We start from the raw sequence: 25,805 nt of genomic DNA on the forward strand, positions 1-25,805 counted from the left end.
TTGTCTGTAAGGCCCCATCTCACTGATGTCACCCAGCCCCCTTCTGCAGGACAGAAGGGTGACTGACCCTCCTCCCACCCGGGGTGGGGCACTTGGGGGGCATTTTCCAGGTACAGATGTTTGGGAAGTAACAAATGAGAAAATTTCTGGATGAAATCTTGACAGTAACTTGGGAAGCTTAAAAAAACCTTTAAGAAACCTTTAAACATTTTCACAAAGGAGGCGACCAACCTCTGCCAGCCAATGTGCCATTTTCACAGGCATAAGGCGGGTGTGTGAACACGGTGGGCCCTGGGTCCCTTGGCAGGCATATGTGCCGGTCAGGCTGAGGGCCAGGCCCTCCAGTGGGCACCGGGGGTTTCCGTCCGGCCAGTGGGGGAGGCGGAAGGCGGTGAGCAGGTGGTCACTCTTAGGAACCGCATGCGTACAAACACCTGGTGCCAAAGGTGCTGCTCTTTCGCACTTTGCCCGGCTTGTGTGTCCGGAAGTGGGACGCCGGGGCCAGGTGGGGGCCGCTCTGACAAGTCTCTGCACCTGCGGGCTGACCCGGAGAGAGGTCAGGCCCACCCTCTCCCTGCAGGCACAGCCTGAGGGTCCCTGGCATCCAGTGAATGCCAGTGTGGGCGGTTTCCCCCTGCATTTGTTTTGGGCCATGAATAGATGTGTGCTCCGGAGTAACCCAGTGCTTTCAACTCGAATTTCTGCCACAATGCAGAACTGCGCCTCTGGTGTGTTGGTCAGCTGTCTCCCGCGGTGAGAGACTTCCCTATCTAGGGAAGTCTGTCCGACCGGTTTTGAGAGTATCTGCCTGCTGGGAGGCGAGGGGCTCTGCCCCAAGTCCTCCCACAAGTTTTAACCCGGTCACATTGGAGGCTGGGCGAACCCCTTAGTCAGTTCTTTAGCCCCAGGCACCCTCTTCAGAGTTCGTGCTCCTCCAGCGCCATGCCCTTGCCCAGCGAGCTCGGAGCCAGCCCTGCTGGCCCTCTGAGAGGTGCAGGTCAGCGATAGGAGCAGCGGGGAGTGATGACAGTTGTCCGATGGGGACTCAGACTCAGGCTTGACTCCGAGTCAAAGCCCAGGAAGCGGTATCCTCCTTAAGACCCGTGTGTCACCAGGGGATTCCAGTGGGGAGAATGAACGCTTCCCTGGGGATTAGGGGAGCAGTGGGTGGGCAGCTATGGCTCTGGCCCCCTGGGATATTGCCCAGAGGAGGGGCAGATTCAGGGTGGGGTTTGGTGGCCACTGAGAGGCCAGATGAGGCCATGAGTCCAGGGCACAGACCTCAGCCCTGGCTGATGGCTGAGCAAAGATGGAGGCAGGCAGAGCAGGGAGACCCCCGGTCCAGAGAGACACACCCCGTTGTGCAGCAAGCAAGTGCTGCTGTGACAGTTCATGCGGCTGAGCCCCCAGCCACCAAACCCGCTCTGTCTGTTTCCATTCGGGAGCACAGCTCCCAAGTCTGTGCTCAGTGGTCAGCGAATACTATCCCTCTACTGTCCAATTAGAAGGTCACTTTAGAAAAAATGTAATAAGGGCCGGGGGGGGGCGGTGAAGAATTCCTCTTTGCCAGGCATTAAATCCAGGACTCCTGGGTGGCAGGCACGCATCCTGCTACTGAGACGCCACTGATGCCACAGCGAGGAAAACTTCCCTGAGGCAGTACAGGTGGTCCAACGAGGTCCCCACCCAGTCCGGGCGAGAGAGCCCCCGCCAGCCCGAGGGGGCTCGGACAGGCGAGTATTTTCTCCGAGAGGTGGTGCTCTGCTGAAACTTGTCTCCTTCAGTTCTGTCCCAGCTGGTTGTTTCAAGGTACCTGGGACCCAGAACCTGACCCTGCAGCCCTCCCCACACTCCACTGGCTCACTCTCCTTTCTCCAAGGACAGGCCTCCCACCACCGGAATCAACATCCCTGAGGTTTTCAGGCCGCCCACCCAGCCTGCCTGGTGCCAGAAATGGGGGGAGTGGGGTGGCGGGCAGGGGTGGCCAGAAATCTCACCTGTAGGCCTGAAAACCCTGTGGGATAAAGGGGAAGGCACCCCCAATGTCCTCCATTCTGCCTCAGTGGCCCGCATGGGTTTCGCCCCTCATGGGCTGGGCCTGAGCTGCGTCGTGGGCACTCAATACCCTAAGTTGTTTCAGAAGCTGCTGCCCCCAGTTTATCACATTTCCCCCTCAATTCAGCTCCTGAAGCTCCAGCAGCTGCGTCCTCACGGGGACCTTTTACCCAGGCCAGGACCCAGTTGTCTCTGCATAGGTCTCCCCATGCCCCTGGGTACCAGGAGGTGGCAGTGCATTGAGAGAAGTGGGTGAGGCCAGCAGTGAGAGCCTGGGGCCTTCCAGGCTGGTCCTTTCTCCCAGGGCCTGGAGTAAAGAGCCACAGCCCCACCCTGCCTGGATTGCCCAGCCGCTGCTGGGCCCAACATCCTGGTGATTTCTACCCAAGGATTAAAGGCTCTCACACCCCCACCATGGCTTTGGGCCCTGATTTAACTTTCTCCCTTCATCCCTTGCCAGAGTGAGATCCTGAATGCCAGCAGTGCTGGGTCAGGCCGAGGAGCTTTGGGAGGGCCTGGCTCCGGCTGGCCAGAAGCCTGCGGGCGATTTCCCCTTCCTGCCACCTGGAATGTCCCCATTATCAGAGGTCAGCCATGGGGAAGGTGGTTTGCTATGGTCTCCCAAAGTGACCTTGGTCAAGTCCCTAGGGGCTCTTCCAGTGGAGAATCCTGGGATTCTAAGGAAAAGCTTCGTACCCGTTTTCCCAAGTTAAGCTGTGGGCTGGACAAGGATTCTGGCCCAAGACAGTGACCCTCCCCCATTGGTCTCTGCTGCAGCAGCAGTGACTGTGACCTGGACTGCAAGCTGTACCGGGAGGATGTTCCCCACAGGTGAGTGGGTCCTGCCTCCCTGGTCCTCTGGGCAAACGAGAGGGGCGGGCTGGCCTGACTCCCTGTCCTGTCCCATAGGGTGTATGAATACCAGTGGGTCCCTCCACTCACCAACCACGTGCCTGTCAAGATCGGGAGGACCCACACAGGAATGGGGGTCAAGAGAAGCTTCAGTTCCCACAAGGCCCCCAGGAAGAGCCACGTGCGCCCAGAACAGAAAAGCAGAGAGCAAAGGGGCGCAGCCCTCATCCACATGGCTAGGGAGGGGCTGGGCCTCAAGGGCCTGGTGGAAACCCCAACTCCAGGACCTCTGGCGGCAGGCCAGCCGGAGGCATTGCACTCCATCAGGGGGGAGCTGAGCCGGATCAAAGCCCAGGTGGACTGCCTGCTGGAGTGCCTGGAGCACACGGACCAGCAGCCAGGTCAGGCCCCCCACACCCTAGTGGTGTCCAGCTCTGCCTACTCCTGAAGGAGCGAGGGGCACCTGGAGTCCTCCCTATTGGCAGCCCCCCCCAACTCTCCCCACTGCCCATTCCCTCTGGCTGTTACTGTGGCTTGAGGATCCTTGTGGCTTCTCCGTGGTCCTATGACTCCCACCAACTCTGTAGACATCTGGAGCCAGAGAAGCATCCCAGCCCAAACCCATCTTGTCCCCTCAAGCCCTGGACACTCTCCATTAGTGCTGGGCAGCCAGTGGCCTCTCTGGGACCAGCTGGGGCCACTGAGCCCAGCCATTAGCTGGTGACTCTCCCTGCACAGGGACAGAGGATGGTGAAGACAACAGGGGTCCTGGAATTAAGGGTTCCTCGCACAGCACCACTGAACCCCAGCAGGAGCCCAGGGGCTGCAGGGTCCATCCAGAGGCAGGCAGCCCCCATGACAGCAGGGACCCAGAGGAGGAAGTAAGTGGCTTGGCACCTCCCACATCCTCACCCTCCAGTGTTTGGGTCCTGAGGCCTCTCTGTGAGCAAGGGAGGAACCAGGCTTTGCGTGGGAGCCCAGAGAGGTGGATGGGGCATCACCCACCACCGGCAATGCCCCCTGTGCCCTGCTTATCCCCTCAACTCAGGCCTGGTTGGTCAGCTGGGCCACTTGTGGGCTGAAATACCACCTCCTCCTAGAAGAGGGGCATGGGCTTTGAGTACTGTGGAGGAAATGCCACAGGTATGCCTCACAGACCCCAGTCCCCGTGCCTTAGAACCACCTGGTAAGCTTGTTAAAACCCTGACATCTGCCCTTTTCCTGTGCCTGCCCACTTGCTGCCCCAGACACTCTAGGCTGTCTATGTGGTACCGTGCTCGCCAGGAAAGCCGTGGAAAATACCTTCCTGGACGGAGAATATCCCAACCTGATCTGCTAACAGCTCTCAGTGCAGCACTCAAGAGCCCGAATGTACCCTACCCTATCACGTCCTCCTCCGCACTGGTGGTCCCACGTGGGGAGCTGGGCCAGCCCCCACTGCCATTTGGGCCACCTCGGTGAGCCTGGGCCACTGGGGAGCTGGCAGTGCAGTGCTCCCCCGCTTCTCTGCCTCCTCCTGCTGACTCGACCCCTGGCCTGCTGGGCTCCTGAGGCCCCTTCCCACTGCCCAGGCCTGAGGCACATCTGGGAAGGCTGGACTAGATGGAGAGAATGCTTTCTTTTCTCTGGTGGTTCTGGGACCCCACGTCTCAGGAAGAATCTAGAGCAGCACTGAGCCGCCACAGCTGCCGAGAGGGTGGCGGGGCTGGGGCAGCCTGGGCTCTGCCAGCAGAGGGCACTCTCACCGTGAGTGGGCCAGAGTCCTGCTTCTGTTTGTCCTACAGCGAAGAATCGTGAATGGGATCAGGAGAGCAGCCACTAGGTTAAACCCCCCAAGCTCATCTGCTCCAGGCGCCGAGGCAGCACCCTTCCTTGCCTTCTGTGTTTTTTTAAGGCCTCCTAGTGGCACCCGTGTGACGGGAGGCAGCTATTCTGAAGTGAGGACAGCGACGTGGAGGCACAGCTCAGCCAGACCAGCTGGGAAGCCTCCCCATAATGGTGACTGTGGAGGTCATATCCAGTCAACAGTCCGGGAGTTAGCAGGGGCCGGATGCAGAGCAACTGCCCAGGGCCCCTGGGAGCACCGTCAGCCCCCTCCGACTGCAGGTACTGCTCAGATGTGCCCCCCTCGAGGCCCCACCAGTCCTCTCAGGTTTGGGGCCTTCAGGGCAGTGGGCGCAGACAGCTTTCTCCAGTCGCAGTGATGTACAAGGAAAACCCTCCCGTGCTCCTTCCTCTGAAACCAAGCTTTAAGGTCCTCAGCCTGTTCCCCACATAACACCTTTTGGTTCCAAGTGCCCCATCTATCCTACAAATCCATCCTTCAGAATAAAGATATCATTTTCATGTCCTGTTTCTATCTTGTCTCTTGCTGGTGTGATATTTTGTATTTCAGTCTGCTCTGGAAATATGCATGTCAGAAGGGGAAAATAAAATTCGTATTTCTTCTCCCCGATCAGGGATTCGTGGTGTGGTCTCTGAGCCTTATTCTAACCCTTGGGGTGCTCAGGCCAGCCCTTCCTAGAGAAGCTGAGCGGGCCCAATGCCCAGTTTAGAAGCTGATACCAAACCGGAGCACAGAGGGGACCAGGTTGCCCTGCCCTTCTCTAGTCCAGCCCTGAGCACAAACCCGTGGGGTTCAGGACCCCCCGGGAAGGTCCAACCCCTCTGGTCAGTCGGCCAGAGGGCTCTGCCCCACAGAATGGCAACACCAGATCTCACTCCTGGCAGTTTATTGGCTCCCTCCCGGGAGCCGAGACTGGATAAGAAACACCACATGGTGAAGCTCGTCCAGACTCCCACTTCTTACCAGAAGGGGAGGAGGCCTCTGCTGTGCTGCACTGCACAAGGCCAAGGAAGCAGGGGACCTGGCTTCCACGGAGACCCAAACCCTTTCCAGCTACCCAACCCTGAGCTGTGGTCTTTCCCAGCACCAAACCAGGGGCTGGGGGTGCACCCAGAATGGACCTGGGGCCACAAAACCCTCCCCACTCCTGTCACACCTCAGCATTAGCTCTGACTCTGGGACTTGAGGAGCAGCTTTTCTCACAAAGCACATTTCCCTGTATCAGCCCCTGTGGCTTCTTTTGTCTCAGCCTGTCCCTTCCCATGTTACACTAAGGGACAGGGCACATTTTAGACAGTGCCGGACAGCAGGAGAACAAGAACATACTACCCAACGCAGCAGAGTTGCTCTTTTAAATTCTGTACCAAGAAGAACCACAACAGAAGGCTTTTTCAGGTACAAAAGGTTTGTGTTTTGTTTTAACTCAGATATAAGTGAGAGGCACAGCCCCCTTGTCCGTTCTCTCAAAAGCAGCCCAGTCACATAGGAAGTTATGCCTGGCCTGCACAAGGTCCATCCCTCACAAAACAGCAGTACCTTCAGATCCCGTTTTCCACGTAAGCCCAGCTGAAGTCCTTTTCAACTTCGGAGTCAAACTGCATTCGTAGGTTTCTTAACTAGGTCACAGCTGGGGGCCAGCTCAAGCTGAAAAGCATCTTTAACAGAACAGTTTCCAAAAAATCCTTCCAACGCAGCGGCCCAGTTCATCAGTTTTGTGCCCGCCTCCCCAAATCCTCCCTTTTGCTCTGAGATCTCAAGGCGGTGCGGTCTGGAAGCCGACTGTGCAGGTCCTTCGGGGGAGGAGAGGCATCTGTCACTCCTTTGGCTTCTGGTTCAGGACGGGGCAGCGGCGCCCCTCCGGCGGGCAGCCCGCACCAGGCACTGCTGCAATACAGGATAGAGGCGCTGGCAGCCCTCGAGACCCAGGCGCACAGCCTCGACCCAGCTCTCGGTCGGGCCCCCCTCCCCACTGCCCAGCAGCCCGGCCACCTGGTTGAGCACCGGCATGAGCGCCACAGTGAGGCCGGCAGCGGCGCGCTCCTCCTCGAGCCGCGTGGGATCTAGCAGCCAGGTGGGCGCGGGCCCCGGCGCGCGGCTCAGGCCGCAGCCCACTACCAGGTCATACATCTCAATGCCCGCATCCGCCAGGGCGAGCGCGGCGGCCGTGAGCGCGGCTGCCAGCGCCGAGCCACCGTCTTCCAGCAGCAGAGCTGACACCTCGAGCTGCGCACGTGGGTAGCGGCACAGGCGCACGGCCGGCTCCAGAGCCTCCTGCAGGGCCAACGCCAGCTCGCGTTCCTCGCCGCTGCCCTGGGGAGGGCGGCGCCGGCGACCCGCAAAGGGTGCGCGGCGGAAGTCACAGATCAGGCGTCCCCTCAGCGCGGCTGGGGCCTCGCCTCCTGCTCCAGCCGGGCCACCGCCGCGCTCGCCGCCCTCGACCTGGCGCGGGCCGGACACCGCACACAGCACCTTAGTGCCTCCCGCCTCCAGGTAGGCCGAGCCCTTGGCCTGGCTCAGCAGCCCAGAACGCGCGTACACGGGACGCAGCCGAGTTGGGTCACGGGCGTCGGGCTCCCCGTCCTCGTCCGCCGCGTACAGCTGCGGCGGTTGCGACTCTTCGGGCCCGCGGATGCGGCGGTGGTCCCCAGGCATGGCGGCGCTTGGCTAGCTAGCCGCTTCCGCGAGCGCCCTCGCGAGGGCTGTCGGGATAGCGACGAGCGGCACCGCAGCGCCCCTATCATCGCGGAGGGAGAACGGCGGGCGCTGCACAGCTCAGGTGCCGCCGCAAAGGACGCCCGCGGTCCCGAGGATGAGTGCACCTGGGCAGGTCTGCGTTAAGTAGGACCTGAGCTGGCCTGGCTGACTTCTAGCCTCCCGGGCCAGGGCAGACCTCGGGCGTATGTCTTTTTCCTTTCACGTGAAGACTTTAATTATTTTTATTTTAAAATTATTTGTGTGACTGTTTTGTATGCTCCCCACTGCTTTGCCCAAGAGGGCAATGACGTTTTTGTCTTGGACACTCCTGTTTTCTCAGTACCCTGGCTGGCATAAACCCTCGTTGAATAATTAGAATGATCTCTCTCCCAGCCTGGATTGCAAGCTCTTGGTCTCCCCGACACTCGTCATTTAGCGTGTGCTCGAATCCAGGGCTTCGGCCCCCTCCCTCTGCTTGTGACAGCTGGCCTCTGCTGCTTCTCAGCAGACCTGCTTCTCCCTGTGCCCCCTCCACGCCAGCTAGCCTGCTGTACCAGGTCATGATATCAGTTGCAGCCAGCAGAGGTATGCAGCACCTTTAACTTCCCAGCACACTAGTCTCCAAACCCAGGGGTCTTCACCAGGATTGGGTAAACTGGTCTGGGGTCAAGTAAGGGTCCCCATGCTTACTGTCCATCTTTGGGTCAAGAGCCATAGGATTTATTCTTCACCCAGGGACCCACCTGGGCTTTCACAAAGGGGGCACTGGGGGTGGGGGTGGGTAGGGCAGGAACAGAAATCACATAGCATCAAGCATTATTGCACATGGTCCTTTTATTTTCTGCAGCAAAAATGATTCCTCCCTGCAGACCCAGAGCCTTGGGCTGGCAGGGGACTATTTACAGACATGAGCATGACGCTGATAAATAGTGATCCTGGGACAGTGGTTCTACACTGATGGGGCAGATGTGAAGGCTCCAGGCAGAAATGTAACGTGGGCATTGAGTCACAGCTGGAACCCAACAGAGTTCCAGTTACTGCTGTGTTAGACAGACAGATGGGGCTATTTAAAGGTCCCAAGATTCAAATGTTCGTGTGTCAGATGGAGAGCTCCTGGCTGGACACACACATCCAGGTTTGGGGGAGACACTTCCCAGTGGGAGCCGCCCCTTCCCTTAATTCTTCACATCTCCTAGATGGAGCTGGGCAAAGGAAGTGGCCAGCTTCAGCGCCTCCTGCAGGCAGCCCACGTTCTTGCCTGTGGCCTGAGCAGACACATCTTTGCCACCACCTTTGCCATCCATCAGGCCTGACACCTGCTGTACCCACTCACTGGCTTTCAAGCCCCGGTTGGCTGCATTCTGGAAGACATGAAGGTGATGTGGGCGTCAGGACAGAGGATGGGACTGAGGGAGGTATGGAGAGGGGAGGGGAAGAAAAAAAATGGAAGAACCACAGGCACCCATTCCTGCCCTGGGTGATGCTGCTGGAGGCTGAGACAGACCCTAAAGGGGCATCTTGGTTAAGACAAGGCATCTTGAGTGACAAAGCCAGTTATCAGCCAGCACAGTTACACATCCACCAAGGAGAAGGCCTAAGGGGTGCTAGAGGTGACCAACAGGTGGGCAGGAGATGGGTCATTTCTAACTGGGGCTGCACAAACATGTGGGGTTGGGCAAACAACCATAAGGGCTGAGCTCCCTCATTAAAGCTTCGGGCAGCACTTCCCCCTGGCATGGGGCTGCAGGGCCTGGGACACAGCTGCAGCCTGTTCTGACCTGGGGGACTTGACACAAGCACGTGATCTTGCCGGCCTCATTATCCACTGTGAAGAGCATAGCAGCTGTCTGTGGAGAATGCGTCTTGAAGAGCTTCAAGGCTTCATTCAGGGCCTATGGGAGAACCTGGCATCAGGCCACGGCCCTAGGGAAGGGGGCCATGCTCTCCATAAGTGCAGCGAGTCTGCAGAGCTCAGGTCTCAGAGCACTTTCTGAACCCCACCCCTAGCCCACTTTCTGGAACAGGTGCCGGTCCTAGGAGCCTGCACACAGAGGGACCCAAGCACAGGGCCTGGCCCACACTCTGACTCTAAGGTTTGCCTTCCATCCCAGGAGCCACAGCTCTCCAGCCACCATGGCTCAGCCCCACCCCACCCCCTTAGTGTGGGCCCTCAGGCAACCACTCCACTCAGAGCCACTAAGCTCAGACTTCAGCCACCAGAGGGCCAGTGAGAGGAGGAGATAAGGAGTGGAAGGACACAGAGTAGCGCCTGGAGCCCCAGCCCCTGGGTTGCCTTGGCTGATGCGCCGCTCTCCATCTCCAGGATAACAAGGGGCTGGTTGGGGTTGCTGTCAATGAGCTGCTTTGTTTTCTCCAACACCTGCAAAGAAGGAAGTCCAGAAGAGAGGAGGTCTCAGGACCACAGCCCAGACTGCCAATCCAGACAGCAGTCTGCACAGACTTTGCTAGTAAAGCCCCTGGGGACCCTGCCGGCCACCAGCACTGCCAGGACTCACTCGCTTCTGGACATCGGCTTTGTTAGCCCGGTCCAGGTCATCCATGATCTTCTTCAGGGATTTGAGACTCTCTCGAAGTTCATCCTTCTGCCACTGGGGGATGACTGCAGTGGCCAGGGCCTGGAACCAGAACCAGAGGGCCACTCGGATAGAACCACAGGACCAGGACGTGAGGCTCCAGCCCAGTCCGGCCCACTCTTCTGGCTTTGAACACCAAAGTCCTCCCGATTAGTATCCAGAAGGAGAGAGAAAACAATAAAAAGGTATCCACTGATACCAGATATCCTTGATCAGTCACTTTACTAGTAATTACAGCAGTTTTAACAAACAGGCTGGAGAAGCAGAATAAAGAGCTGGGAGCCCTGTAAGTCCTGGTCCCTTACCAGGCAGTGAACACAGCCCGTGAAGGGCTTACTGGAAGTCCCAGAATATTAACAAGCACCAAAAGGCCTGGAATCTGGACAACCATGGCACCTCCCCCAACACCAGGGCCCTCTTATGCTTGGGATGGGCTCCCCTCCTACTGGCAATGGGGGCAGCAGGCAGGTTCCAGGGGTCCACAGGCCCAGATCCACAAACTCCCTATTGCAAGGCTGCATGACAGCAGAAGTCGGTCCAAAGGCCCAGTGCACCGAGAACCAAGACTTGAGGGTTCTTTCAGAACAGGGTGCATCCCATTCACCAGGCCCAGGACCCGAGCACTGAGCAGACCCTAAGGAAAGAGGGAAGCCACCCTACCTCACCGAGGTCAGCAACCTCCCTCTGCACGTCCTTGTTTGGTGCAGTCTGGGCCTTCACTTTGGCCTCCATGACACAGAGGGATTTCTTCAAACTCTCTGCTTTCCTGAGGGCCTGGAAGGGGGACAGTCAGGGTGAAAATTCCGGGTAACTTTCAGCTTCACTATTCTGTCTGTAGACAACTGTGGCCAACACTGATGAAGGCTATGGAATAACACACCCCTAGGGCACCAGAAGTTTCTTTTCCTTCAGGAAGCCACTGTCCCAAGAAAGGAGCCCCTTCCCCCCATGCCTGGCCGGCAGAAAGGCTACACCTACTCAGCTTCAGGGGGTAATCGAGAACTCGTGAGTCAGGTGCCTTTCTCACCCCACCAGCTGCAGCACACTTCAGGCACAAACTACAGTCCCCACCCCAAGCAGTTGTCCCCACCTGGAACCAGACACACATGCCCAGGGAGCTGTGGATGAGTGCTGGGGGCAGTGAAAGCCACGACAAAACTACTGCGAACCCTCCTAGGCACAGATATGTTACTGGGTAAAAGGCAAGATTCATATATGCTTTAAAGATTAAACCCAACACAGCTATAAAGTCTTCTGCACTGGTGGCTTTCTCCTGCCAGGTGGGGGTAACTGGAGGACATTGTGGGGGTGGCCCTACACTCCTGCTGCAGCAGCCATGTAACCTTCTGCACTACACATCTGCAGATCAAGCTCCTCTTGTTCAAATTAAGCCAAGAACCAGCCTGATCTGCTCACCTTCTGGGCTTCGGCACCCGTGACCGCCACAATCCTCCGGATGCCCTTGGCAATAGCTTCTTCACTCACAATCACAAAAGCTCCCGCGTGACTTGAATTCTGCAGGTGCCTGATGGTGGAACACAAAGTCTGTGGTCACGAGGAAGCACAGGCACCATGGTCCCCACTGCACCCCCCGGCTCTGTGGCCCTGAGCCCTCCCAGGTAGTTGCTTCCAGCGAAGCTCCCATGGCGGGGGGGGGGGGGGGGGGGGGGGCAGTGAGAAAAGGCCCTTCGTGTCTGAAGGAATTTCTGAATCCAGCTCCGGCCCTGAGGGGACGAGAAGGCCTGGGGCTGACAGCAGTGACGCTGAGCAAGACGCCACCTTTCTGAGCCTCCGTTTTCTCATGTACGAATGGGTGTTATGCTCCTCACCCACTTGATTTGTGGGCTGTTGCAAAAATCAAATAAAATGAAACGAACATGTGAGCAGTCCCTAATACCCAACACAACACTGCTGCTGGTGGGCTCCACATTCATTCACGTTTTTTTGCTCTCTCTGCTGGAACATAAGTATATTCTTCTATCTCAGCTCACTAGCTGAAAATACTGGAGAGAACCTTTAAAATCTTACCACGACCCCTTGAACAAACAGGTTTTATTCCCCAGTTGCTCAGAGAATCTCAAATGCTCACTGCCTCCCAGCCACTCGGTGAGGGTGGCACAGGGCCGTTGGAAGCTGTGCTCCGTGCTCTGAAGAGTGTGTGCACGGTGTCGAGACAGCAGTAGGCCTGGAACCTGGCCCCCAGGTCCTCACACACCTTCCTGTTCCCTGCCTTCCCGAGACCTGCAGGAGGCCCTGGATGGGCTCACCGTGGCCCTAAGGTTTTTTTTACCAGGCTTCTTTTGGAAGCAGGAATTTTCCAGGCCAGCATACTATCCCAGAAGACCCCCTGGAGGTTCCAAGTGCCAAGGAGGATTTCAGGTTGGCAGAAATCAGTGGTTGTCCCAAGCCAAACTGAGCTGGACCTACTGTGGGGCCTGGCCTGGGCTCTGGGACCGGGGCTCATCGCTCAGATGCTGTTCAAGCTGAGAAAGGGAGTCAAGTGAGGCCCCGAGAAGGGAAAGGGGCGGGGACCAGATCCAGAGCTCAACGAGCACTCCGTGGCCTTGCTGAATCCTGAATTCACAGGCCAAGGATCCCAACGCTCGCTGGGACAAGCTCAGACACTTGTGTGGTGAGTGCTTCCTTCTCCCAGGAAGGTTTTGTCACAAACCCAGGGCACGTTAGTGTCAGCCACGAGCACCAGGATGTGGAGGTTCCTGGGAATGCTGTCTGCCAACTGCATCTCTGAAGACTTCACTTCAACGTCAGGATAAACAAGAGCGGGTCTAGGACCCACACGCCCCAGTGGTAATGCCAGTGACCCCACTCTGCTGCACCCCGAGGTACTCACGTTCCCCCACAGAACTCAACAGAAGTGAGTGAGCCAGCAGGACCAGAGGGGTCATCCAACAGCTCAGACACTGGGACCCCGATGGAGACGACCCGCACGGGGTCAGGATAGGTTTCATCGAACACGGCCCGCAGGCCCTGGATGGCCTTCGCTGCTGCCAGGGGACAGTCCTGGGCATAGACGGGCTGCAGGGAAAAAAGACAGAAACAAAAGTGGAAACATCTCTGGAGGTGTGGCCGGAAGCACTCGGGAGAGTGTGGTCTTGCAGGCAGGCCTCTGGGCTGCTAACCCCAGCTGCTGTCAGTGCCTGGAGCCTCCCAAAAGGTGGCTCCACGTGTAGTCGAGGGGATTAAAATAGGGTTTTCCACAAACGCTTTGTTAAACTGCGAACCAAACCCCGTGTGGATGTGCTATACGTAAAACAGCTAACTGGAAGAGCGCCGGTTGCCTGAGCAGGGAGTAGAGCAAAGACATCTCTCTGCCCGCTTCCCAGGGGCCCTAAGGCCCCTCCACGGAACATCACCACCGCCCCCGACACAGTGCGGTTTGACGGTCACTGCTTCGGCAAATCTGTGTGCCGGACAGAGTGAGAGCAAGTGGCTGCTGAAGCTCTGTGGACAGAAAGTGAAGGTGCAGGAAAGAGTGAGGTTCAGGACCCTGGAGCTTACACGCAATCCCACCTACCTTGGCTGCCTTGATCATCTCGTTAGCAATCTGCTCAGCCTTCTTGATCTGTTGGGTGGACATGGCTCCCTTGGCGGTGAAGTCAAATCGAAGGCGGTCGGGAGCAACTAGGGAGCCTCTCTGGTCAGCTTCCCCAAGCACAGAGCGCAGGGCGAAGTTCAGAATGTGCGTCGCTGTGTGGTTGCTCATGACCGGTCTCCGCCGGGGCTGGAAAGAGCAGAACCGGCTGCTGGAGGGTCTGCAACAGACTGCACCTTGTCCTCTTCTTCCCAAGGGCTAGCAGGGTTGGCTGGACCCACTGCTGCCCAGAATGAAGATTACATTGCCTAGCTTCCTTTGTAGCTGAGAGTGACTAAGGCCTATGCAATGTGTTGGAAACATACCCTCAAAGGGAAAGTGCGTGCTTTTCCCCTTCCTCCTCCTCCCTGCCTAGGACAGGAGCTGGCAGACTGTGGCCTATGAGTCAAATCTGGCCTGTCATCCCTTTTGGTGAGTAGATCACGTAGAACACAGCTACACGCACGTGTGTACACACAGTTTATGGTGCTCCTGTGCCACAACAGCAGAGCTGAGTGGTAGGGACAGAGACTGCATGTTCCAAAATGCCCCAAATATTTACAATCTGGCCCTTTCTGAAACAGTGCCAATCCCTGACCTAGAAAATGAATCTGAGAGTTACCTTCTTGAACCATGAAATCAAGGGCAGCACCCCGGGGACGACGGCAGAGCAATAAGCAGGGACGAACTAGGCCCGGCGACTTTGCCGGGCACAGCCTCTGCATCAGCTTGGGCTTTCAGGGGAGAAACACATGCCTAACTTGTTTCAAGCTACTGTTATTTTGGAGTCCTGTTACATGCAGTAGAAGCACTTTCTTAATTAACATAGGATCCCTGGCCCCTGAAGAAGTAGTTGAGGTTAACCTGGAGAAAGGCAATCCACGGAAACCAGCCTACCGGATCTCAGCTGAAATCACGGTGGACTGACACAGGAACACAGAGCTCTGACTCTCAGACACATCCCCCACAAAACTGACTTGTAGTAATCTATGTATAATTTTACTTTGTAGTGGTAACAACAATGGACCAATTTCAAGCCAAGGAGGGGAATTCTTGTCACAACGAACTGTGAGTCCATTAAACAATTAGGATCACAGTCAGGAGCCGCACAGCGTTGTTTCCATCGCCAACAGGCCATGCGGCCTAGGTCAGCAGGCGGCCCCACTGCCCAGGCACCTGTAAGCGCACTCTAGGGCGTGTGTAATGGCGGACTCACCCAACGCCACCTCTGCCAGAGTGCACCCCCACTGTTAGACGACGTGAGAGTGCACTTTACATGTCACAGAAGTTTACGTCGACTGTACCTCAGTAAAGCTGAAATTAAAAAGAAAACGGAGGTGATTACTGCCAGACCCCAGGCAGACCAGCATAATTCAACTCACCTCGTCGATAAACAGCCGGACCTGGTCCCCCACTTTCAGGTGGCCGTAGATCGTCCCTACGTGTAGCACATACCCTCCTCGCACCTGAGTGTTCTTCACCGTGAATTCAGTTTTCTACAAGGAGTCGAGGAGACGACCAATAAATAAACCACTAAACACACATATAATAAATCCTCTTTACATATTCAAATTACACACACACACCATTAACACCGTTATGTGTGTCATATGTGCATGCGTGCCACGATGTGCACATTTACCGTTACATGCACACACCACTTCAGACACGCTCACACACATTTGACTTGGCCACTCATCCCAGACTCATCCAGAGTCTCAGCGGTGGCAGAGCGGGAGGCTGAGACTCCAACAGGGACATCTGCCTCTCCTTACTTGTGAGGACAGCACGGAGGGACCGAGGGTCAGCCTATGCAGCCTGGCTGCAAGCAGCCTGCCGCAGGGCACCTGAAGGCCGTGAAAGCAACACGGCGCCACAAGCAGCTCCCGCAGCTTCAGAAACACAGACCATGGAACACAACCCAGAGGTCAGGTGTGTCTGCTCCCCAAGGCCAAAAGCGCTGAGGAACGAGCAAAGCCACCCTGGACCGGGCCTGGCCCTTGGTCAGACCCCCTCCCTGGCTCACAATGAAGAATGCTGGCTCACGTCTTCGATGCTGTCATCAACCTTCACCAGGTAGCCTTCGTCGAAGATCTGCCCTCCCTGCTCGGCGTAGAAGCAGGTCTTGTCCAGCACCACCCCACACTCCTGGCCCGTGGACACTTCTTCCACGAATCTCTTCTCCCTGCGCAGGGCCATCACTGTGGCTACTGTGCTCTCGAACGCTGCACAGAGGGGACACCAGGTCAGTGACTGCACACGCACTCTTTCTTCCCTGGCGTTTGCTACAGTCTATTACTCAAACTCTCTTTAGGGCCCACCTAATTTCGTTCCAGAAAGGACACACTAGACTCCAGAAAAACGCTTAACATGCTGGCTTTCCATCAGAGAACACAACACTCAGAAGGGCATCCAGACTGTCCTGGTTCCCTCGGACCTGAGGGCTTCCTGAGATGCGAGACTTTCAGTTTCAAGAATGGGACAGATCTGGGAAAATGGGATGGTCGGCCACTCTGACTCTGAGCTACCGAGTAGAAACTGGTGAATCTGATCAGTAGTTCAAGAGTAGTAATAAAATCTCTACTTCAAGGTCAATTCACAAAGAATATACTCTCATGGGCTTGCTTGGATAGATTCAGGTATTTCTGCTGGAGCAGAAGAGCAAAAACATGTGGTGCCTGCTTACTTCTTTTGATTCTTCATAACCTTAGAATGTTACTAACCCCAGTGCAAAATTCAACAGCCACTGTGACTTGTATAAGGTCCGTCTCCCACAAGATGTTACAATGAGGGGCAACTGGGTGATGACTACAAGGAATCTTCCTGTAATCTTCAAAAACACCCCCCCCCCAAAAAAAAACCCTCCCTCTGAATTTATAATTATTTCAAAATAAAGAGTTAAGGAAAATCAACTGCCAAGAATTTCCATGGGTGGACAACCTCACAGCAGGGCTGAGCAGCGCTACAGGAGAGGCCCCACCGGGGCCCAGGAAACGTACTGTAGCTCCCACCGGCGTCTGAAAGGTAACTGTACTTTGAAGAGTCATCTGTGGCCTTCAGGCTCTTCCCCCGCAGCTCTTCAATGGCATAGATGTCCAGCATGATGTGGTCTTCGCCTCCGGCTCCCCTGCCCTGCGACTTCAGCTGCCAGGAAGAGATCAAGCACAGTTCCCCTAGTGAGGAGGACAACGAGCCCTCAAGTGCACAAACTGCTACACTGTGCCCACTGTGAAGCTCAGCACGACGGACGTTTAGGGCCAGGTAATTCTTGTTGCTGGGGGCTGCCCAGTGCACTGCAGGGTGTGGAGCAGTATCCTTGGTCTCTGCCCACCAGGTATCAGTAGCATCGTGCTCCCTGTTGTGACAACCAAAAATATCTCCAGACATTATTGCCAAGTGTCCCGAGGTGCCAAAATGCCCCTATTGAGACCCACTGTCTAGGGAAAACCAGAATTTCAAAGACTTTAATGAAAGGAAACTCCTGCTGGCTTTGCAGTCAAGTCCTGCCTTAGTAGGAGCTGTCTCCTGCTCACATCCCAAATTCTTTACCTGAGCCAGTTTCCTCTCCTCTTCAAAGCCATCCATATCCACCACCAGGCCCTTCTCTTCAGCAATCAGCCCAGTGAGATCCACTGGAAAGCCATAGGTGTCATAGAGGAGCCAAGCAGTGTCCCCTACAGAGCACAAAGAAACTCTGTCAAGTAACATGGACAGCCCCCTTCTTTTCCACCCCAAGTCCTCCACAGGAGGACAGTGACAGTGACGGAAGGGATTAAAGAGAAAAGATAAGTCAGTGTTGGTTCTGTGCACTTGTTAAAAAACCCATCGAGCCCTGGCTATGAGCACCCTGGGTCCCTGGTCTAAACCCCTAGCTCTCCAGGCTCCCCTCTGGCTTGCCCTGGGCCACCACTCACTTATCCCACTCCCTGCTTCCTTTAAAAGTCCCCAGAGAGCCCTGGCTGGTGTGGCTCAGTGGATTGGGTGCTGGCCTGTGAACCAGAAGGTCACTGGTTCGATTCTCAGTCAGGGCACAAGCCTGGGTTTGTACATTGACGTTTTTCTCCCTCTCTTTCTCCTTCCCTTCCCCCCTCTCTGAAAATAAATAAATACTCTTTTAAAAAATCCACCAAATCTTTTGGAAATCACTTGGAAGAGGCATGAGAGCTCTGAGCAAAGCTCTGTTTCTTAAACAAATGTGTTCACTTTGTAAAAACTCACCAGGTTTTCCACTTGTACATTATATTTCAGTAACAAAAAAAACACGTTCAGAAAACACAAAAATAAAAAGTAAAAAAAGGGAGCCCTGGCTGGTGTGGCTCAGTGGATTGAGCACCAGCCTGCAAACCAAAGGGTCGCCAGTTCAATTCCCAGTCAGGGCGCATTCCTGGGTTGCGGGCCAGGTCCCGGGTGGTGGGTATGCGAGAGGCAACCACACATTGATCGTTCTCCCCCTCTCTTTCTACCTCCCTTCCCCTCTGTCTAAAAATAAATAAATAAAATCTTTAGAAAGGGGGGGGGGATAAAAAAGAAAAAATACTTTTAGAGTTAATTTATCCAGTCTGGTAAAAATTAAAGCAAGTTTTAAAAACCAGTATATACTATATGTTCCCATTTTTGCTTGAAAACACACACACACACACACACAAATTTGTGTGCAAATAGAGAAAAGTCCTGAATACACCAAGCTCTTAAGAGCTGTTACCTCAACTATAATGGCATAATCAGTAAAACATATATATATATATTTTTAAATTTTTATTTATTTATCTTTAGAGGGGAAGGGAAAGAGAGAGGGAGAGAAATATCAATGTATGGTTGCCTCTCGTGAGTCCCCTGCTGGGAACTGGCCTACAACCCAGGCATATGCCCTGACTGGGAATTGAGCCGCGATCGTGTGGTTCGCAGGCCCGCACTCAACCCACTGAGCTACACCAGCCAGGGCAATAAAATATATTTTTAAAAAAAGCTATTACCTCTGAGAAATCTGTTTGGAAAATAGGATTTTCCCTTTTACTTCTATGTTGTTGGAATACTTTACCATAATAATGTATTTTGTAATTTTAATATGAACCCCATTTTATATAACAAGCAGTCTAACTAGCTATGTTCAGCCTCTGCAGATATCGGAGTCCACTGTCAGTGTGGGGAAAAGGGCTTGCCTCTTCCAGGAAGATGAGACAGCCTAGTAGAGAAAAGAAGCAACTGGTTCTTACCAGGAATGGTCTTGCTGTCTCCCAGGCTCTGAATTTTCCTGTCCAGGATGCGACGCCCTCTGCTGAGAGTCTTCAGAAATTGCACTTCTTCTTCATTAATGATGTCCTTCACAATATCTGGATCCTTCTTTAGCTCAGGAAATGCATCTCCCTGGCAAAGTGGAAACAGATGTGGGCCCAGTGAAGCCAGCGACTAATCCAGGACCCCTTTAAAAATTCCCATTAACATCATGCTACCTTCCACCCTAGCCCTCTTAAGGTACGTGCTTTAGTACAGAAGCAGCAAGCAGGGAAGTAGAGACCTACCAGGGACTGGACAACAACATCTACTAACGTAGCAAAGAAACCCTTGCTGGCACTGAGTTTCTCATGGGAGTATCGTACGGCCCGGCGGAGAATCCGTCTCAACACGTACCTACAGGAGGCAGAACCCGGTGCCCAGTTAGCCATGTTTCTAGTGAACGTTTGTAGTTCTTTGGGATTGCAGTCTCTTGCGAAGACTTTCTTTTAGCCTGTGATTGCTTCTTTTTGAATTCCCCAAGGTCAATTACATGAATTCCAACACAAATTACATGAATTCCAGCACAAAACATATTATGATGCATAATATACCAAATACGCATCAAGGAAGATGTGGGGTAATCCTGGTTTGTTTTATTAACCCAACATGGAGGTTAGACATAAAGACCAAATGGTGGACTCGAGGTCCATGATCCCAGGCCCTGCCTGTCAGTTATGAAGTTGCCTGGAGCCAGTCAAGACCAAGACCCACCCCGACCCCCACTGCTGCCAATACTCTATCAATGCTTCTCACCTGTACTCGGCAGCACAGATGTAAGGACAACTTTTTAGTGTGGGCTGAAACTCCCTAAAGTAATAAAGCTTCCCTCCAACTAGCTAGAAGACAGAGAAAACAACAGAAAAGTATCGCTAAAGTTCCACAGAACCCTAACACTGCCCCGTGAGTAACATACTCACCCCCGCCCTGTGTTGTCAGGACGGCCGCCGTCCGCCAGGGCCACAGTGATAGTCCGAGCGTGGTCAGCCAGCACCCGGTAGGCCATGTCGATCCCATCAGCATCGTCAGCACCAACCTTCCCAGTGTACGGCCGGGCACCTGTGCCCTACGGATAACACACGGGAGGCAGCGTATGAGGAAAGAGCCTTTCTTGCAGTTCCTTGCCTGAAAAGGTTCCAAGAGGACTGAGGGGCATTTGAAGAAAGAACAATCCTCCTGCCAGATCTCACAATCCCAAGAAAGGTGAGAGCAGTGGGAGAGCCTCCAGCCAGCCCCGTGCCCTCCACAAACTACAGTGCCTTGTGCCTAGTGCCTGTGTTAGTAACAGTAAAGGTGGTGGAGGGTCACAGCTGCCCTCAGCTGGCAAAGCACCTGGTTCTACATCTGACAGCACCGCAGAGTCCGACTTCCAAAGAAGTTGGCACTGTTTGCAAAAGGACTCGTACCTTCTGAATGGCTTCAAAGTAAGGCACAAAAAGGTCAGTGTCATAGTTGGACATCTTATTCTGCAGCACAGACACCAGTCGCTCCAGGCCCATCCCTGTGTCAATACTTTTCTTAGGAAGAGGTTTCAGAACTCCATCCGCTTCCCTGCATGACCCAGGGAGAAAGGAAGCTGAACCGGGGACTCAGGCTGCTGCCCCACCCTGCTGGTTAAAATGCATTTACACAGCAGTGTGTGGACTGACTCCTTGCCATCTGTCCCTGCCTAGTTCGGTGGAAGGAGGGGCATGAAGGGAGAAAGGTAATGAGAAGTCCTCTAGGGTTTTTTTTAGGAGGGAGGCAAAGCTTCAGGGAAATAAACTTTAGCCCTGGCTGGTGTGGTTCAGTGGATTCAGCACCGGCCTGCAACCCAAAAGGTCTCTGGTTGAGTCCCTGTTGGGGCACATGCCTAGGTTGCGGGCCAGGTCGTCAGGCTGGGGCATGTAAGAGGCAACTGATCGATGTCTCTCTCACACATGGATGTTTCTCTCCCTCTCTCTCTCCCTTCCTTCCTCTCTCTCTAAAGATAAATAAAATCTAAAAAAAAAGAAGGAAATATACTTTAAAATAATAGTCCAAATCACAGCAAAAAAATGACATTACAGAAATAACTCTTCAGCAGGTATCAAGGGGAATAAAATCAATTTGTAAAAGGATAAGCCCAGTCCTGACTGGTGTGGCTCAGCTGGCTGGGTGTCATCCCACAAACAGAAGGGGTGCTGGTTTGATTCCTGGTCAAGGCATATGCCAAAGTTACACGCCTGGGTTGCGGGTTCAGTCGCTTGTTGGGGCGTGTACAAGAGGCAATGGTCAATGTTTCTCCCTCTCTTTCTCCCTCCCTCCAAAAATAAATACACCCTGGTCTGTGTGGCTCCTTCAGTTGGAGAGTCATCCCATAACCAAAAGGTTGCAGGTTCAATTCCCAGTCAGGGCACATGCCTAGGTTGTGTGTTTAGTCTCCGGTCCAGGCATGTGCGTAGAGGCGACCACCTGATTCTCCTCTAGCACTGATGTTTCTGTCTCCCTTCCTCTCTCTGAATGTCCCCAAACGAGGAGAAATAAATAAATAATATCTTTTTTTTTTTTTAAAAAAGGCCTAGCCCTGACCCAGAGACCAGAGGGAAAACTTGAAAAATAAAATTTAAAGAATATGACGTAAGATCCCATGGTGCCTGTAGTGCCTGCTTTAGTACTGCTTCACTGTGGCCAGAGCCCAGAATGAGAAGACCGCTTTGTGCTCTGAATTCCCCCCCCCTCAATGTAGCTCAAGAACAGGCGCTGCTCTTAGCAGGAGTGGTTCAGGACCCCAAGGCCACCTGTTATACTGGATGAACACGAGGTTCCAGATCTCCAGCACGTTGGGGTCATCCTGGTTGACAAGATGTGCAGCATCCCGACCACCGATCCGGTCATAGTGGATCTCACTGCAGGGCCCACACGGGCCGGTGTCACCCATCTCCCAGAAGTTGTCCTTCATGCTGCCAGGGAGGATTCTGGAGTCATCCAGCCTGCACGCAGAGGGGACGATGAGCCCGGCTACATCCACTGGCAAGAATGTAACAGACGTGTGCATCCACCACAAAAAGAGACCCTTATAAATTTCTACAAAGATGGCCACTCTCTGGCCATTACTAATGCTAGGATTGCTTACAGATTCTGTTAAGGAGGCAGAACATGATTCTTCAAGACTGATCACAATAGAATTTCAAAATATATACATGTTCCAATCATAAGAAAAAAGTATGCTAAGACATAGCCTAGAAAGGAACACATAAAAATGAAAACGTTTATGCCGAATAGAACCAGAATTTAAGCAAATTTTCTTGACAAATGGTCCTTCATTTTAAAAAATGACTATACAGTATGACAGTGTATTAAAAAAAGCTGCTGATTCAAGTCACCCCCCAATACCCCAATTTAGTCATCTGTCCCTTAAGATGATACCAGAAAGAATTTAATAAGATTAAAATATATCAGAATAGCTGACTGCTGAAAGTTGCTAGATAATAAAGCACTCAAAAAAAAAAAACAACACACAACCCCGTGCTTATATAATAAGCAAAGCACAGATACAGATGAGGCCAAAAAAACAGTATTCAGAAAGTCAAGATTAGCCTCGACCTGCCTTGCTCAGTGGGCTTGGCATTGTCCTGCAAAGCGAAAGATCACCGCTTCGATTCTCAGTCAGGGCACATGCCTGGGTTTCCCGCCGGGTCCCCAGTAGGGGGCACGTGAGAGGGAACTGATCAATGTTTTTCTCCCTGTTTCTCTCTCCCTTCACCACTCTAACATAAATAAAAATACCCTTTAAAAAAGTCAAGATTAGTATTTAAGTTTCACACGTTACTGTGCAAAATGTCCAAGTACATTCAGACTATAGAGTCTAACCAAGTAGGAGTTTCAGGCCAAGTACAAGGGGAAGCTGGATTGGAATAATATACCTGAAGTAAAAGTGAAGGGAAAAGCAACAAACCAGCATTGCTTAACCATACTGAAAAGCTATGCACTCAAGGACTTAACGGCAGAGTTCAGTAAAAGGAACAGGAAAATGAGACACGGACACCATGGGCACATCGGCTGTCCACGGGGTACCTCACCCCAGTCAGGGTCCCCCCGATGCAGCATTTCACAGACTCTCTTCAGTCCAAGTACGGAACACATACAGCTCATCTAACATGTTACCTCTTACGCTACGGGCATGATCCTACTGTAGAATTACACTACGTTTGGGGGGAAAAAACCAAAAAACCCAAGTGGCTTTTATTATCCTGTCTCGCCGCCTCTGCCAGCTCATCCCCCTTCCCTCACTCCCACATGCCCCAGGTAAAAAAAAAAAATAACAAATACCCAAACTTCATCTGTCCCTGACCTGTTTGAGGCCACTACATTTCCGTTAGAGATGAACTCTTTCATACAAAAAATACCACTCTGTTTACAAAGATACACACGACAAAACAGGCCTGGATGAGTACACAGAGGGTATCAAACTATCAACAATGATGAAGCTTACAGATCTTCTACTTCCTAGTTTTACATTTCTATGTAGTTTGAATTTTTACTGTATGCATTACATGTACAATTTCTAAAAATATACAAAAAAAAAAATACAACAGAGACTCGTGTTGGCTTTCCAAAACAGAATCACCAATTAAACCTACTAAGAAACAATGTATGTACCAAAGAATAATTACTCCCAGTCACCAGCCTTCACTGAAAAATGGGAAATGGCAATGCGCTCTGAGCCGTAAGAGCCCACTCTGGCACTAAGTTTAAATATCATTTTACTCCTCCATGCTCCCCAAATGGGAGTTGCATTCTTACCCCAAGTTTTGCCAGATCTGTTTGCACTCCAAGTCTGCTTCTAAGCCAGCTGCTTCATCCCCGCCAAAGTAAGTAACGTAAAGTCTTTCAACCGGAATGCCAAACTCTTGGGTGAGAAGTTCCAGAGCCATCTTACAAGCCAATTCCTACAAAAAGGAACAAAAAGATCCAGAACATGGCCAAACCAGTGTTTGGTTTATTCTACTATTTAGCATGAGGACAAAAAGTCCAGATCCTGGGAACAGGGATATAAAACTATAATACCTTCTAAACCCAGCAGAATTCAGGATGGATTAGTAATTTATGCAAGAAATCCACACGTGAATTAAAATAATCAAATTATAGGTACTGCTTCCAGGAAGTCTTAAAACACCATCATTTAAGATATTTGCTCCTATGGGATATTTCATACTCTAGAATTAGAACCTGCTTCCCTCAATGGTGATGGCTGTTTCGCTCAAAACCCCAACTGATCTCCTGCTTCGAGCTCACCTTGAAGTAATCCCCGAAAGACCAGGAGCCCAGCATCTCAAAGAAGGTGTGGTGATAGACGTCCTTGCCCACGTCGTCCAGGTCGTTGTGCTTCCCCCCAGCCCGGATGCACTTCTGGGTATTGGCAGCTCTCCTCAGCTTTGCCATCGGGTGAGATGGGTCAATGGTGTTCAGGAAGATGGGTTTGAACTGAAAGAGGAAGGGCACGTTTCAACTTTTACAGAGCTGTAGATGTGTCAGTGGTCCCACACTGGCAGGAAGAGACCACACACAAACTGTTCGGTTCCTGATTTAATTAGCACGGCATACGGAAACTTCTCAAAGGCAGGTGGCCCGGCGGGGCTGCAGCAGAGGCAACCTATCTTGGAGCAGCTTCTCCCTGGTCCTAGTTCTCTAACAGGCCCCGCTGATGACACCACCGGCGCGGGGGCAGGGCCTGCCAGACCTAAGACAACAGCCACAGGGGGATGTACTGAAGGATGTCCTTCCTCACAAATCTGACAGTCGGGGCTAACATCATCTTTCTGGGAGAACTGATTCTAATACTGATGTGCTGTCTTTGGTCAGAAAGGTGATAAGGAAGAAAAAAATCTGAGACCTACATTAACGGAGTAAAATCAGTATGAATGCATGTGTAAGGAAACCATGTTGCCTTGCTTTGATGCATCACCGCTATAGGTGTAACTCTGCCTTATTTGTCTCACTAGACCTGTCCTGTTTGATCACCACAGGCCATGTGTAAATATTAAAAATTAAATTAATTAAAATGAAATACTTAGTAATTAATCGTAATATTTTAAAATTTATTTATTTATCTTTAGAAGGGAAGAGAAGGAGAAAGGGAGAGAAATATCAATGTATGGTTGTTTCTCGTGCGTCCCCTGCTGGGAACTGGCCTGCAACCCAGGCATGTGCCCTGACTGGGAATCAAACTGCGATTTTCTGGTTCGCAGGCCCGTGCTCAATCCACTGAGCTACACCAGCCAGGACTAATAATAATTTTTTTTAAATGAAAAACTCTGTTCCTCAGTTAGTTCCATAGTTGCACATGGCTGGTGCCTGGCATATTATGCAGCACAGATACAGAACATTTCCATCACTGCAGAAGTTCTGTCACATAATCCTGAGCTAGACCATGAACTCCTTAAAAGCAAAAGCTATCTCAAGTATCTCTGTATATCCAGCACCTGGCGTAGTACTAAAAAAAAGGCAGATGCCTAATAAACATAATTTTTTTAAAAAGCAAACAAAAGTCAAAGTATTTCTGATTAAGAGACAATACAGCAAAAAAGTTAAGCAAATGACAGCCTGGGCTCAAATCCACACTCCAGCATCCACCAGCTATGTGAGCTTGGGTAATTTACATGAGCTTTCAGTGTCTCAGTAGGAAGCTACAGAGGGAGGATTAGCTGACTTACTGTATGTAAAGGACACAGAGCAGTGCCTGGCACATAGCAAGCGCATGCTGAGTGATAGCTATCATTTGGAGAGTGTTTACAGACACCGGGGTCCCATGGTTCTTCTACCAAGTATAGTCAGCACATATGCCTAGGTATACCTATACAGAATAGAGCCCTTCCAGTATTCAAAAAAACCTATCGCCTTGAATGGGTCCACCTAAAATTAGCACCCCTCAATTCCGGGT

General features: G+C 52.8%; 4 protein-coding genes across 6 annotated transcripts in view; 2 read left to right on the forward strand and 2 right to left on the reverse strand.

Annotated features, from left to right (window-relative positions):
* The window catches only part of LOC118999227 (C-type lectin domain family 18 member A-like), a 24,201-nt gene extending 23,219 nt beyond the window's left edge, over positions 1–982 (forward strand). Inside the window, exon 14 of the mRNA XM_037063645.1 lies at positions 968–982. The gene's annotated coding sequence lies outside the window, so the exon portion shown is untranslated. The remainder of the gene's footprint in view (positions 1–967) is intronic.
* LOC118999228 (uncharacterized) overlaps positions 1–5,357 on the forward strand; it is a 5,592-nt gene extending 235 nt beyond the window's left edge. The window contains exons 2-5 of one of the 2 annotated variants that reach the window (XM_037063649.1): positions 2,833–2,886; positions 2,965–3,308; positions 3,646–3,788; positions 4,155–5,357. In XM_037063649.1, coding sequence (XP_036919544.1) covers positions 2,833–2,886; positions 2,965–3,308; positions 3,646–3,788; positions 4,155–4,163 — 550 coding nt within the window. In that variant the 3' untranslated portion in view covers positions 4,164–5,357. The remainder of the gene's footprint in view (positions 1–2,832; positions 2,887–2,964; positions 3,309–3,645; positions 3,789–4,154) is intronic. The other variant, XM_037063650.1, reaches the window with a different exon arrangement.
* Positions 5,358–6,140: 783 nt separating this feature from the next.
* On the reverse strand, positions 6,141–7,458 carry EXOSC6 (exosome component 6). The gene has a single exon (XM_037063651.1). The coding sequence runs from the start codon at positions 7,403–7,405 to the stop codon at positions 6,587–6,589; it is 819 nt and encodes a 272-aa protein (XP_036919546.1). The 5' UTR covers positions 7,406–7,458; the 3' UTR covers positions 6,141–6,586.
* Positions 7,459–8,263: 805 nt separating this feature from the next.
* Positions 8,264–25,805, reverse strand: part of AARS1 (alanyl-tRNA synthetase 1) — a 67,663-nt gene continuing 50,121 nt past the window's right edge. For both annotated transcript variants that reach the window (XM_037063653.1, XM_037063652.1), the window contains 19 exons: positions 24,161–24,349; positions 23,669–23,814; positions 21,664–21,855; positions 20,311–20,455; positions 19,825–19,970; positions 19,153–19,261; positions 18,847–18,997; positions 17,183–17,307; positions 16,633–16,777; positions 15,680–15,858; positions 15,016–15,129; positions 13,577–13,783; positions 12,893–13,077; positions 11,458–11,566; positions 10,702–10,815; positions 9,964–10,083; positions 9,741–9,827; positions 9,226–9,339; positions 8,264–8,808 (listed from right to left, as the gene is read on the reverse strand). In XM_037063653.1, coding sequence (XP_036919548.1) covers positions 8,623–8,808; positions 9,226–9,339; positions 9,741–9,827; positions 9,964–10,083; positions 10,702–10,815; positions 11,458–11,566; positions 12,893–13,077; positions 13,577–13,783; positions 15,016–15,129; positions 15,680–15,858; positions 16,633–16,777; positions 17,183–17,307; positions 18,847–18,997; positions 19,153–19,261; positions 19,825–19,970; positions 20,311–20,455; positions 21,664–21,855; positions 23,669–23,814; positions 24,161–24,349 — 2,763 coding nt within the window. In that variant the 3' untranslated portion in view covers positions 8,264–8,622. The remainder of the gene's footprint in view (positions 8,809–9,225; positions 9,340–9,740; positions 9,828–9,963; positions 10,084–10,701; positions 10,816–11,457; positions 11,567–12,892; positions 13,078–13,576; positions 13,784–15,015; positions 15,130–15,679; positions 15,859–16,632; positions 16,778–17,182; positions 17,308–18,846; positions 18,998–19,152; positions 19,262–19,824; positions 19,971–20,310; positions 20,456–21,663; positions 21,856–23,668; positions 23,815–24,160; positions 24,350–25,805) is intronic.

The sequence above is a fragment of the Sturnira hondurensis genome, unplaced genomic scaffold (genome assembly GCF_014824575.4).
Source record: "Sturnira hondurensis isolate 20B ecotype Veracruz unplaced genomic scaffold, ASM1482457v3 Scaffold0014745, whole genome shotgun sequence".
Classification (NCBI taxonomy): domain Eukaryota; kingdom Metazoa; phylum Chordata; class Mammalia; order Chiroptera; family Phyllostomidae; genus Sturnira; species Sturnira hondurensis.

Excerpts from the sequence above, each read along its gene's own strand:
- EXOSC6 (XM_037063651.1), bottom strand. The coding sequence starts at position 7,405 with ATGCCTGGGGACCACCGCCGCATCCGCGGGCCCGAAGAGTCGCAACCG.